General features: G+C 41.1%; 1 protein-coding gene across 7 annotated transcripts in view; it reads right to left on the reverse strand.

Annotated features, from left to right (window-relative positions):
• The window catches only part of Usp54 (ubiquitin specific peptidase 54), a 100,901-nt gene that overhangs the window by 11,998 nt on the left and 74,554 nt on the right, over positions 1 to 14,349 (reverse strand). For 4 of the 7 annotated variants that reach the window (XM_087911931.1, XM_087911933.1, XM_087911935.1 and 1 more), the window contains 4 exons: positions 13,395 to 13,562; positions 7,968 to 8,087; positions 6,912 to 7,107; positions 3,001 to 4,361 (listed from right to left, as the gene is read on the reverse strand). In XM_087911931.1, the coding sequence (XP_087768057.1) occupies positions 3,001 to 4,361; positions 6,912 to 7,107; positions 7,968 to 8,087; positions 13,395 to 13,562 (1,845 nt within the window). Of the gene's footprint in view, positions 1 to 3,000; positions 4,362 to 6,911; positions 7,108 to 7,967; positions 8,103 to 13,394; positions 13,563 to 14,349 lie in introns of all 7 variants that reach the window. The other 3 variants (XM_087911930.1, XM_087911932.1, XM_087911934.1) reach the window with 1 other exon arrangement.

The following is a 14,349-nucleotide window of genomic DNA, read 5'->3' on the forward strand; positions in this document are numbered from 1 at the left end:
AAACTATCACTGGATAGGAAATTTCTTTTTTTTTAAGATTTTGTTTATTATATATACAGTGGTCTGCCTACATGTACACCTGTAGATTTCATAGAGGTTGTGAGCCACCGTGTGTTTGCTGGGACTTGAATTCAGGACGTCTAGAACAGTCAGTGCTCTTAACCTCTGAGCCATCTCTCCAGCCCTAGGAAACTTCTTTGGAAGGTGATGAAAACACTTTTAAAACTGGCTGAAGTAGGCAGTTAAGAGCACTGGCTGCTCCTGTAGAGGACCTGGGTTTGATCCCCAGCACTCACATGGTGGCTTACAACCATCTGTAACTACAGTTCAAGGGGATCTCATGCCCTCTCCTAGCATGCGGGTATCAGATATGTACATGGTGTGCAGACATACACGCAGGTAAAATAACCATAAACATAAAATAAAACTGGCTGTGGCAAGCTGGCATAGTATTTGCCTTGAATCCCAATACTCTCTGGGAGGCAAGAGGATCCTCATAGATTTGAGTAGAGCTTGGGGTAAATAATGAGTTCACTACTAACCTGCACTACATGGTAAGACAATCTCAAAATAAGAAAAAGTTTTGCAATTAAAAAAATAAAGGGGTAGGCTGAAGAGATGACTCAGGGATTAAGAGCACTGGCTGCTCTTCTACAGATCCCGAGTTCAAGTCCCAACAACCACATGGTGGCTCAAAACCATCTGTAATGAGACTTGACTACCTCTTCTGGCAAGCAGGCACACAAACAGGTGGAACAGTATCATTGGATAGGAAATATATAATAAATAAATCTTTTTTTATAAAAAAAAGTCAAAGGTAAACTAACAAAAACATTAGAGGAGCTATAAGCAGTACTCAAATTACTGCCCAGCCCACTGGCTCTCTCATGCACTTGATAAGCTTGCCTAAGACAAACAAACAAACAAATCCTAACAGTATAATAGTGTTAGTTGAGTAGTGAATACTGAACCACTGTGGGCAGCACCATTTCCTGGCTGGAGACAAGGAACTGAGCAGCAGCCTGCATTCATGCATTCATCCTTCTCTGCCTCCTGACTGTGGATGTGATGACCTGATGCTACAGCTTCCTCCAGTCCTCAATTCCCCATCATAATGGACTTGAACTAGAAACCAAAACAAACCCTTTGTCCCTTAAGCTGCTCTTCAGGGTACTTCTTTACAGCAAAAGGAAAAGAAATTGCTAGTTTATATATGTTTAGAATTAGCTACAATGAGAAATGTTATTGTAAGGGTTTTTTGTTGTTATTGTTGTTGTGTGTTTGTTTGTTTTTTGAGACAGAATTTCTCTGTAGCTATGGAGCCTGTCCTGGCACTCACTCTGTAGACCAGGCTGGCCTTGAACTCACAGAGATCCAGCTGCCTCTGTCTCTCAAGTGCTAGGTTTAAAGGTATGTGCCACCATGTCTGGCTTTAAGTATTATAAAAGTTTTCTGGTTTTGTTTTACTTTATATATTTTATTTTTATATGTTTTATTTTATATATTTAACATTCAAACAGTTTAATTTTGTAAAGCATTATTTAATGATAAATTATTTTATTTACTTTAACATGTTTCTACGATGCATGTGTATGCAGGTACACATGCTACATCAGGCATGTGGAGGTCAGAGAACAACTCTGTAGAGTCAGTTCTCAATGGCCACCTTTTTTCCTTAGAGATTTATTTATTTTTATTTTATGAATATGAACGTTTCACCTGCATGTTTGTCCGTGCACCACATGCATGCATTTCTCATAAAGGCCAGAAGAGGGAATCAGTGTGTACCACCATGTGGGTGTTGGAAACTGAACCCATGTAGATTGGAAGAGCAGAAAGGTTTTTTTAAGGTTTTCTTTGGGGTTTTATTGTTGCTGCTGCTGTTGTTGTTTGGGACAGAGTTTCTCTGTGTAGCCCTGCCTGTCCTAGAACTCACTCTGTAGACCAGGCTGGGCTCAAACTCAGAGATCTGCCTGCCTCTATCTCCCAAGTACTGGAATTAAAGGGGTGTGCCACCACGGTCCAGCAAGCAAAAACTATTCGTAACCACTGACCCATCGCTCTAGCCCATCTCCTTCCAACTTTATGTGGGTTCTAGGAGTCAAGATCAAGTCAATAAGACTTTTGCAGAAAGTGCTTTTTCCCACTAAACTATCTCAGTAGCATGATGCTATTATTCTTAAAACACTTAATTTGGACTTAATGTTCTCATATTCTTTTTCTTTCACTTTAGAAAAGCCCAGTGAAGTAGATTCCGGCCTTTCCACATTCATTAAAAATAAACATTATAAAGTCTACACTAGAATGCAGATCAGAAACATATCATAACATCAACTCTATGTAGTATCCAAGGAACACACATGGCAGTTCCTGGAAGAACCAGAAAAGGTTTTGATATTGCTAGCTCGGTAAAATTGGAAAATGCCATAGTAGAGACTTAGTTTAGTGTGGCTACCCTTTAGGCAAGATGAACCTGGAATCTGGTTCTTGGATTAGTTCAACATCTAAAACACAGAGAAAAGAGGGCTCTTCTCGCTGGGTGGTGGTGCACGCCTTTAATTCTAGCACTCAGGAGGCAGAGGCAGGCAGATCTCTGTGAGTTCGAGGCAAGCCTGGTCTACAGAGCTAGTTCCAGGACAGGCATCAAAAACTACAGAGAAACCCTGCGTCAAAAATAAAAAAAAGACGGCTCTTCTCAGCCTGCCCCATTTCATGCTAACTCACTCTCCGAGACCTATGAGCCACTTCTTTACACTATGTTCTGGAGAGCACATAAGCAAATACTTAAGTGGTCATTTCCTTATATGAAAGGGATTACTCTCTGAGGGATAATTCTGACCCAATCTCAATTCTGGCCAGAAGGAGGGAAAAAAAATGCCTAGCCCTTGTCCTGAAGACTGTAGGAGGAAAAAAGTCAGGAGTTTTATTGCATTTAAGTGAGACAGTGATGCCTTGGGTCTTGTTCTCTGGCTTTCGGTTTGCAGATGGTTGTATTTTTACCTGTTTGGTTAAGTGGCTGCCAAGCCACTTCCTGTGACCTCCATTCAGAACAGCCAGTTCGGGAGGCCTGAAGACTGGCTTGGTAGAGGGACTCCAATTCAGAGGTCTCTTGCTCCGTGTCTTGGTTCCAGTGTGGATGCAAAAGGATGTGATTTCTCTCTGGGTAGGTTACACATGTATGGGTATCATGGGAAGATGCGACTCCTGGCCCAGAGCCCCTGTGTTTAACCTGAGAATCACAGAGCCTTGTGACATTTACCCAGGAATCCAAAGGCACAGAAATCCCCAAGCTGACACTGCTATCCAGCTCCTTAGAATTACTATCTATCACTTGGGATAGCTTTCCTTGGTATATATTTGGCTCAGCCAACCTGGGCTGTTCTCTTCTAGGGGTTTCCCCACTGGGAAGCCCAGAGTCCATGGCAACAGAAGTATGGTCAGCAGGATCTTCCCAGGAGGGCAGTCTTTTCCTGCCATCAAGAGAAGGCTGCTGTTTTACCCAGCGACAGTGGTCTTTTCCTGAAGCCTGGGGTAACAGAGGCATAAAGTCAGAAGAAGAGTTCTTCCTTAGACCATTTGACAAGCTTCGATCCTGGGAACCTGTAACATCCCTCACAGAGGTATTCTGCATCTTCTGGAACTGCTCTGCCAATGAGCGGACAAGTCCTTTTGTACTAGGGAACTCTGGCCTAGAGGGTTCCTCACTGCCTCTGACGACTTTTGAAGTCAATGAAGTTTGGAGACTTTGGGCTTGAAGATGTTGGTTAAGTTTCTGCATGGGGTCAATAGCATGAAGCTCAGGTGAAGAAGCAGCAGACATTATGGGATAGCAGGCCCTAGAAGGAGGAATAGTAGACGAAGCTGATGAACCTGAAGGACTATTGGTGACTTCTCCTGTTGAATGTGACCAAGGCATCACCATGGATATATCAACAGAATTCTTCTTTTCTTCAAACAGCAAATCTTGAACTATGCCCCTTCCTTCCTGTGGTGGGAATTTCCTGCAGCTGCTGTTGTTCTCCCTGTGGTCTTGTAGCTTATCTTCAAGGACATCCAATGGCAGGCATTCCTGCTGAGAATTCATCTCAATTCTACAGGCTGTTTTAGGTAAATCTTGCCTGTGGAATGCAGAGGGATTAATCCTGTCCACCTCAAAAGACGTCAAAAGCGGCAAAGATCTGCTAGGGGAATTGTGCTGTGACACAGATGCAGCAGGTGGCTCTGGGGTGAGTGACGAGTGTGACTCATGGTAGGAAGCAGGGGAGTTGAAGAAAGAAGAACTGGCCCCAAATGCTGTATCCTTGCAGGGTTCCAGCTGTGCCTCCTGGCTTAACAATAATTGGAGCGGGACAGGCTGTTCACTGAAACAAATGGAGAGAACCAGTCATGAGATGCTTTGACTAACTATAACACTTCCAAAAGGAACTGTTCGTTTCATTCCACTGACAGCTACTCACAGCTGTCATGAAGCAGAAGACAAACACAAACAAAGTCACTAGCTCACAGGTTCAGAAAAGAAAAGGAAGATAAGTATTACTATCTACTCAATGTCATCACCAATTTTGTATATGTGGCATTAAGTACAGTCTTTGTCAATATTCTCCACTACCTGTGAAGTCCCATTCCAATCACATTCTAATTGCAAATTAAAAAAAAAAACAAAAACTGCTTCTCCCACAAGCAGATGACATAGAAGGGAAAGCCTAAAATCGCTCATACCATACAGCAAAAAAAATCACAGGTGCTGTACAAGGAGGGAAATGCTCCCCTATAGGGTAGCTCAGTAAAAAATGAAAAGATATTGTTATTAGAGAATACAAGGTGATTTGAATTCCTGGGATACAAAGAAATCAACTATGTGTTGATCCACTGTATTCCTCATCAGATGTTTCTTCACAATGGTAGACCAGGCCTCACTTCACACTGAGGAGTGGGAATCAGGACAAACTGTGTTTAGTTGATTCTCAGTGTTTTCTATTTCTGACTGAAACACATGCAGTCTTATAAGAAACTTCAACTTTTTCAACTTTAGATTATCAGATCAAAATTAAGAATCTGAAAGTCCAAAACTAGAATGCTGCAAAGCCCCAACCATTTTTGAGCACAGACACAATAATGAAGTAAGTTCGAGCCCTGAAGCATCTCAGACTTCAGATTTCAGGGCTGAAGGTATTCAACTTATCTACATGAGTGTTCCAACGTCTAAAAGAAAAAAATTGAAATCTGAGCTAAGCAGCAGTGCAAAGATCTAATCCCAACACTTAGGAACCAGAGGCAGGAGGATCATAGTAGGTTTGAGACCAACACAGTCTACCTAGCAAGTTCCAGGCCAGCTAAACCTACATATTAAAACCATATCTTGAAAAATGAAGAGAAAAAGATAGAGGAAGGTAAGAGGAATGGAGGGAGGGAAAAGGAGAGAAAGAGACAGAGAAAGACAGACAGAGAGGACTGAAAGACAGATACAAGGAGAGCTAGAGAGAAAGAAAAAGAAAGACATGGAGAGAAAGAAACAGACAGAGAAAAGAAGAGACATAAAATGAAAGAAACATAAAGACAGAGACAAATAGAGACAGACAGACAGACAGACACTGATTTACTTCTGGTCTCAAACCATTTTAGATAAAAAAAAATACTAAACTTGTATATTACAAATGTTTCTAGGTTTAGTCACCCTGCCACTCTTGTAACATGAATGTAATACCTTAATCAAAAAATAAAAACCTGGCCTAGCAAGTAGCTCATTTGGTAGAGTGCTGGCCAACATGTAGGATGTCTTGGATTCAAGCCACAGAACTGAAGAAATCAGGGTGGTAGCAAACAGGCCTGCAGTATCAGCACTCCAGAAGCAAAAACAGGAACCAGGAGTTCAAGGTTGTCAGGCCCTAGTTAGCCTGGCTCTGAGAGACACTCTGTCTCTGTCTGTCTGTCTGTCTGTCTCTCTCTCTCTCTTTCAGAAGAAGGGAGGAAGGAGGGAGAAAGGGGGAAGTGTTAGCATCAAACAGATCTTGATTTAAACTCTATACTTCTACCACTTATTAGCTAAGGAACTATCTTCTCTGCAAGTTTCTGTACTTAAAAAGCATGCTATGTAACAGCCCATGTCTCATCAGGTTATTGTAATAACAAAATAAAGAAAAAAGTGATTAGCTCTGACTTGAATGCAGGTAAATGCTCAAAAATGTTAACAACCATAATGGGGCTGATAGTCAAAAGACAAACAATCAAGGCAGCAGATGTGTACTTCACTGAAAGAACACTTGCCTAGTAGTATACACAAGTTCCTGAATTCTATCCTCAGCAACACACACATACATACACATGAAAAAGTTATCTGCTTTTATTATATTTTAAAAACTATTCAAATTTATTAATAGCCAGAGTTAATTTTTACTTAAATTCATTTATTCTAAGTAAAAGCCAAGTTCAAACCCCTAAAATATGGGAACTACTCCAGTACCTCTTGGGACTTTTTCCTATCCCAACCTTAGAGAAACAAACAAAGAAAATCTTTGTGTCTCTTTCCTATGGTTTAATCAAAGCAAGATAAACTGATTATTTTCTTGGAAGGGATGGGAAACACTGAAATCCCAAAATAAATCAAATGGTTGCTACTACAACATGAAAGGCAGACCAGATCCCATAAGAACATAATAAATACAAACCTAATAATCATGTTGTTATACAAGTCCTGGGAATTTGGATAACTTGTTATTTTGTACTTTTTTGCATCTTTCTAAGAAAAGGACTATCCATGCAATGAGCTTTCGTATCTCTGACCTGAGAGAAGAAAATCTTAGCCGTTTTTCTCCCTTCCCTGGTAATGGAGAAGACAAGTGTTCATGCTATGGAGCACTCATGGTCACTTCCTCCCCTGATGTCCATAAACTAATGTGGTTTTTAAGCACTACCTTGTAAGCTGAGGGAGGGCACCCCCCTGTGGTGGGAGAGAAGCTGAGGACTGCACCGGCTGCTGCGATGATGGTTGCTGCTGCATGCGATCCTGCAGGCTTCGTGCTTTTCGAATACTGATTTGCAACTTCTTATCGACTAGTGCTCTGCTGTGCGTGCTAGAGCTGGCACCATGCAGGGTAAGTCTTAGTTTAGCTAAAATGCAAAAGAAAATATAGCAGAAACAACACAAAATACAAACAAAAATAAAAGAGCAAAAACTAAACCAAAACCAAGCAAAGATAGGCAGTAAAACAAAATATGCAGCAGGAATGCAATGCACTGGACTATGCATGCACTGTCCATGGCGCAAAACTGGCTCTGGATCTATGGAACATTCATGGAAACCATGGAGGCCAAACAAGTTAATTCAAATTTAAACAAACAAAACACCAAAGAAAAGAAATAAAACTTGAAAGGAACCAGGAAGATAAAATTAGTGCTTGAAGGTTGCTACCTTATCTTTTCACTGACCTGTTTAACTCTGTCTCCACACTCTGCTCCCACAACTCCCCCTTTGTGATGGCCAACAGCAAAAACATTAAGATACAAACCTGCATCTGTCTTTATAGAACACAGCTTTTCATGGGTCCTATTTAGGAGTCAGATACCATTATGGTACTGCACACCAGGAAGGCAGGGCAGAGACACAAGGAATGGAATATTACAATGAAAAGTTCCTGGCCTAGGAGTCAGAGCCAGTTTATTCAGCTTTCCTACTGTAGTCAGGGACTACAGGAAGAGTGGGCTAACCTCATATCTGGGGGGTGAAAAGGCAGACATAACTGAAGAACTCCTCTGTGGCTCCTGCTGATGCTGTTCCAGTAGATGTCCACAAACTACAGTGACACCACCAGGTACATTTTGAAATCTGAAGGGCAAAGATAGCTACTTGGCCTCAGTTTGGAAACACAAAAGACATTAAAAACTGTTCATAAGGCCATCTGCATGATAACACAAGTACCTACTGTGGAGTTAGTCAAAAATGCCATAGTCATAGCAGTTGAGTTACTTACAGATAGCTTCGTTACAGAGAGCCAAAGCTGCAGCACAGTCTCCCTTTTGTTCCAGATGCAGGGACTCTTCAAATACTGAATTTGCCTCTTGCAAGGACCTTTCAAAGCCGTCACTCCTCCCTGAAAGGGCCAGCACTTTTCATTTTTATTATAATTAATCCCAACTTCTCCTGTGTACTGTTCCTTCTCTTTGGGACAACAGATACTTGTTAAGCTACTGATCTACCTGTTCATTGCTATTAAGAAGTGTTCAGAACAAGTAAGGCATCCGTTTTTGCCTTAACTAAGACCTAAGCAAGGCCAGGAAAAGGGAGGAATGCACTGCCATATTCACATTCCAACTCTAATGCCTGCTCAAGGGAAGAACAATTGTCCATAGTAGCAGCATGGCTCTTACACCTGAAACTAAACAGCAATTCTACAAAACAGGACACACCTTGTCAACTACCATCAGAACACCTCCAGACTTCTACTGCTGTAATGGCAACCATGGTTTAACTATTCTATAGAAAATCATCCATACCATACCACTTCTCCGTATAGGTACATTTCTCCACCACTCTATTCTATCAATACACCTCTTGGGCAGAGGTGGTCTAAACAGTGTCTATTTCAATATACCTACCACAGCAGTTGAACTGCATTTGTATATGAATCACCCTTTCTGTAGCAATGCAAAGTTTTTGCTTTTATCATACCTCACTCACCAAAAGTATCCCTAAAAAGCCACCTCCCGTGTAACTCCCAAAGTACATGTGGGCCAAAGGAAGAACAAAAGAGTAGTCCAAGAACAGTGCCAGAGGGGGCTGGAGAGATGGCTCAGTGGTTAAGAGCACTGCCTGCTCTTCCAAAGGTCCTGAGTTCAATTCCCAGCAACCACATGGTGGCTCATAACCATCAGTAATGAGATCTGGTGCCCTCTTCTGGCCTGCAAGCATATATGCAGGCAGAATACTGTATACATAAATAAATAAATCTTTAAAAAAAAAAAAAAAGAACAGTGCCAGATGGAAGGACTAAGAAGCACAGCAGAAAAAACTTTCATGAAGGGCCATCAAGTACTCTTACTTTCTAGCCATCTATAACCATAAACTGGTGGTGAATTATAATAATTCACCTATGATTGGAATTAACATTGAGCCTTCACATGGTCACAAAGACTGGAAGAATGAAATTTCAAGCCAGGTATGATGGCACATGCCCATTATCTCCAGCACTCGGGAGGAAGAGGCAGGAAGATTCCTGATCTACATTGCAAGTTGCCAATCAGGCATGGTTATATAATGAGATTCTGTCGCAAAATAACAAAAATGAAACAATTCTCTTCATAATGTGACTCTTCCTCTAACTACCTCCAGATGGACATAAGAAAGATTCAGCTACAACCTTAACCAATTCACTTCCTACTTCTTTTAGCTTTTAGAAAGCAAGAAGGGCCAGGCATGGTGGCCTTAGTCCCAGAACTCAGGAGGCAGAGGCAGGCAGATCTCTGTGAGTTCGAGGCCAGCCTGGTCTACAGAATAAGTTCCAAGAAAGTCAGGACTACAGAGAAACCCTGTCTCGGGGAGGTGAGGGTGGGGGGGGGTGGGGTTAAAAGGAAGGAAAAAAAAAACAAGAAAGTAAGAAGACAGTGGAAAGTAAGCTGGTTCTGAAAATCTTGGCAGTCAGTTTCTACCCCATCTCTAGAACTCTGATTTCCACCAGCCCTAGCCCTATACCCTAAGTTCTTTCAGTACAATTGGAATCAACTAAATCTAAATATCTTTACAATTAGAAGTAGTAGCTTTAGCTTTAGAAACAAAACAAAAGACCAAAAGGACAAAGAGGTGCACACATATAACCCCTTCAGAGGCCCAACAAGATAGTGAGACCATGTAGAAGTTCTCTCTAGTTAATGAATCAGTGTGCTAGATTTAGATCCTCATCATCTGGAATCTCAGCACTCCATGCTTTAGCCTTCTGCATCTTAGCTGAGAGAACTGACAATGAAATATAATCAGGAGGGTTCAGTTTTAATGCACATTTAACTAAGAGAGCAGGGAAAGGACAAAGAGGAAGATAACAGGATCTCTCTTTCAATAGCAATAGAAACTTGAATTGCATGCCTATAATCTCAGCACTTGTGAAGAGAATCATAACAACTGTGGGGCCAACTTGATCTACAAAGTGAGCTCTAGGTCAGACAATGCTATAGAGTGATGAGGTCTGATCTCAAAAACGAAGGGTTAAAAAGGCTAAGGAAGCCAGGCAGTGGTGGTGCATACTTCTAATCCCAGCAGGTGGATCTTCATGAGTTCGAGGCCAGCCTGGTCTACAAGAACTAGATCCAGGACAGGCTCCAAAGCTACAGAGAAACACTGTCTCAAAAAACCAAAAAATAAAAAAATAAAAAGGCTATGGAAATGGCTCAGTTGATAAACTCTTTGCTTTACAAGCATGAAGACCTGAGTTGCACTTTTAAAACATACATGAAAAAAACGCCAGATATTGAAGGATTCATTTGTAATCCTAGCACTAGGGAGGCAGAGAAAGGCGTTTCCTTGGGGTTAACTAGTCAACCATATTAGCCCACATAATTGGACTTCAGACTAAAGAAAATACACCCCTTGGGAATGAAGTGGGGTAGACAACATCTAAGGTTGTCCTCTGGCCTCCACATGCACTTACCTGTACCTGAACACATACAAATATATACATACAGAGCATAATATAAACCTGGAACTTCAAATTGATAAACCTTGAGTTCAAAATTAAAAAAAAAATAAGACTATCCAAATACAGAAACAGTTAAGTGGAATTGAAATTTCAAAACTCTTTTTTTGATATTTTATTTTTACTTTTAATTTTTTGAGATAGGGTTTCTCGGCCCTGGCTGTCCTGAAACTTATTCTATAGACCAGGCAGGCCTTGAATTCAGAGATCTGCCTGCCTCTGCCTCCTGAATGCTGGAACTAAAGTTATGAGCCACCACATTAAGTTTTAAAGCACATCTTGAAATAAACACAACAAATAACTTGGGAAACAAAAGACAAAATTGTCCTGAATCAAAAGAAACTAGGGGGCAGGGGATGTAGCTCAGTAGTAGAGAGCCTGACGTGTGTGTGTGAGAGAGAGAGACAGAGAGAGAGACAGAGAGAGACAGAGAGAGAGACAGAGAGACAGAGAGAGAACACCACAGTAAGATTAGAGGAAAAGCTATCCTCAGTTAAGACTACTTAGTCAAGAAAGCTACTTTAAGTATGAAAAGAACTAAGAAAAACCAGCTAGTTGAAGGGCACTGGCTCCTAGACTTTATACTGTTTTACTAGCAGAACCTATATAAAGAAGATACTTCAAGCTGTTGAACTCCATTTTGAAGACTAGTCTGGTGCAGGAGAATTGTCTGTATTCTGTCAATCATGTATTTTAATAAAATGCTGATTGGCCGACAGGAAGTATAGGCAGGTCAACCAGACAGGAAGGAGAGGCAGGGCAAGGAGAACAGGAGAAGGATAGAAAGCTCCCTCTGCCACTCCTATGCTGATCACCGAAGAGGCAGCATGTAACTTGCCCAGCTGAGAAAGGTGTGGAGCCATGTGCTAACATAGATAATGATAATGGGTTAATGTAAGTTACAAGGACTAATAAGAAGCCTGACCTAATGGGCCAATCAGTTTATAATCTTATGGAGTCTTGTGCGTGATTTTCTTTGGGCTTTCCAATTGTGGGGTACTGGGCAGGACAGAAACCCCAACAAGCCGGCCGTCATGTTACACTAGTCTCAAGGCACAAAGTAATAATATAAACTAATTTGGTTTTGTGTTTTTTGGTGAGAGTAATTAATAAAAATAAGGCATATGACATTTGGGAATGAGTTGTCATGGAATCAAAATAAATCAAGATTGGGTATAGTGAGTAACATTTTAGTTGTTTTAATAAACAAAGCATTCCTGAAGATCAAGGGTAACCCTAAGTCACTAGAAACCAGGCAGTGATGTCACACACCTTTAATCCCAGGATTTGAGAGACAGAAACAGATGGATTTCTGTGAGCTCAAGGCCACCCTGGCTATACAAGATCAATGCAGAAACAGATCCAGGTGGCAATGGCTCACACTTGTAATCTCAGTACTAAGAAGTCACAGGCCTTCAACCCCAGCACTAGAGGGGACTATAATATGGGAAAAGACAGAAGCTCAGGACTCGTTCTGCAGTCGCCCAGCCTTGGTAGAGGTAAGAGCTCTCTAGTGGCTTAGCTGTTTTGTTTTTCTGATCTTCAGTTTGAGCCCCAATATATGTGTCTGGGTTTTTATTATTTGTGCTACAGTTGAGTGTGATGGTACATAGCTACCACCCCAGTTAAGTGGGAGGCTAAGGCAGGATGATATGAGTTTAAGTCTGTCTGGGCAACAAAGGGAGAACCCCATTTGGAAAACAACTCAAACCCCAAAACTAAAACTGAAAACAAAACTAGCAAATTATGGCTAGGAATATAGAAATATAGCTCAGAGTTTTTCTGCTGTTTTACTATTTTTTTTCACCCAGAACTTTTACAGAAATAGATTCCTACTAATAAAAATATTTAACTTCACATTTCAAAAAAGAAAGAAAGAAAGGAAGGAAGGAAAGGAGGGAGGGAGGGAGGGAGGGAGGGAGGGAAGGAGGGAGGGAGGGAGGGAGGGAGGAAGCAAGCAAGCTCAGACAGAGAGCCTGCCAGGCATATGCACCACCTCAATATCAGTCTCTAGCACTTCATTAAAAACATTACCACCCCTTCTTGTTCTCTTATTCTCTCAGTTAAGACTTGTTTTACTTACACATTTCATAGATGTTTAAGGAAACCATTTTCCCTGAGTAATGCACCATTTTTAATCATCAAGCTTTAAACTTTTTTAAATTTTATGTGTATTACAGGTATTTTGCCTGCATATATGTCAGTGTACCTCATGTGGTCCTGGGCCTGTAGAAGTCAGAAAAAGACATCAGATACCTTGAGACTGAAGTTGCAGATAAGTTTGAGCTACCATGTGGGACTGGGAAGCAAACTCAGGTCTTCTAGAAGAGTAGCCAGTACTTTTAACCACTAAAACACCTCTCTAGCCCCTAACCTTCAAGTTTTTAATGGTTGTACCTAGAAGTACTGCTATCTCTAATCTTAACTCTCTCTCTCTCTCTCTCTCTCTCTCTCTCTCTCTCTCTCTCTCTCTCTCTCTTTAATGTACAGCCCAGGCTGACCTCAAACTCGTGATCCTCCTGCCTCTGCCTCCTTCAGCAAATCCTACCGGCGTGCGCCACCACAACTGGCTAACTTAACTCTCATTACAGGAGTTGAACCAAGATAAAATCAAATATTGCTAAACAGTAGATTAGAAATTTCTAATGTGGATCTTACTTTTTGCCTTTTCTCTCTGTGCCCATTACCTACCTACAGCCTAATTCTCACAATTACCCTGATTCTGCAGTTCATCCAAGTCCATGTATCGGCTGGGATGAGGGTTAAACCCTTTAGCAGCCTCTAATTCCTTCTCCCGTTTCTTTCGAAGCTCCTGTTCCTGGGCCCGCCTGGCCACTTCTTCCTGTAGTTCATCCAGCTCACTTTTAGAGGTGATCTCCCCACCTGAGATACAAGAGAAGACGATAAATTACAACATTTCCACAATCGAGTTGAATTATCTGTTGAACTTACAGTGGTATAGCCTTTGGAATTCTAGCTTTCCAGCTCATACTTTGGACAGTGCTTTCCTTATCAGATTCACAGAGTCATGGGACATGAATAACAATGATGTTAACAAAAACATACAAATTTTCAATATTCTATTAATAGTAATACCATAACTCCTAACACTTCTTAAGCATTTCAATGTACTAAGAACAGCTTTAAAAGCATTTTACATATATTATTTCATTTAATTCTCTCAAGTGATAAGGTATACACCCATGTTAGGAAGAAAGAAAACTAGGACACAGAAAGGTAGCACAGATGGCAGATGGTAGAGTTGACTTCAAGTTAAGTAGGGTAAATTCAGCTGGGGCTGGTGGCACAGGTCCATGATCTCAACTATTCCAAAGGGTGACGGAGAGGGATAACTAGTCCAAGGCCTACTTGGCTTATAGAATAAGTTCAAAGCCAGCCTAGAGAACTTAATGAGACCTGTCTCAAAAAGTATCTGGTCATGGTACTAATACCTATAATACTATACTGGGAAGCTGTAACAGAGGAACAGTCATGCATTCAAGGTCAGCTTGAGTTATATATTAAGTTTCAGGCCAGTACAGACTATATAGAGAGAACCTATCTCAGAAAACAAAACAACAGCAAAAAAAAAGCTGGGATATAGCTCAGTAGCAGAGCACTTGTCTAACATGCTAACATGTATGACCTCCAAACTCCTGGGTACTAAAAA

This window comes from Myodes glareolus, chromosome 12 (assembly GCF_982192425.1).
Source record: "Myodes glareolus chromosome 12, mMyoGla1.1, whole genome shotgun sequence".
In the NCBI taxonomy this organism is placed as follows: domain Eukaryota; kingdom Metazoa; phylum Chordata; class Mammalia; order Rodentia; family Cricetidae; genus Myodes; species Myodes glareolus.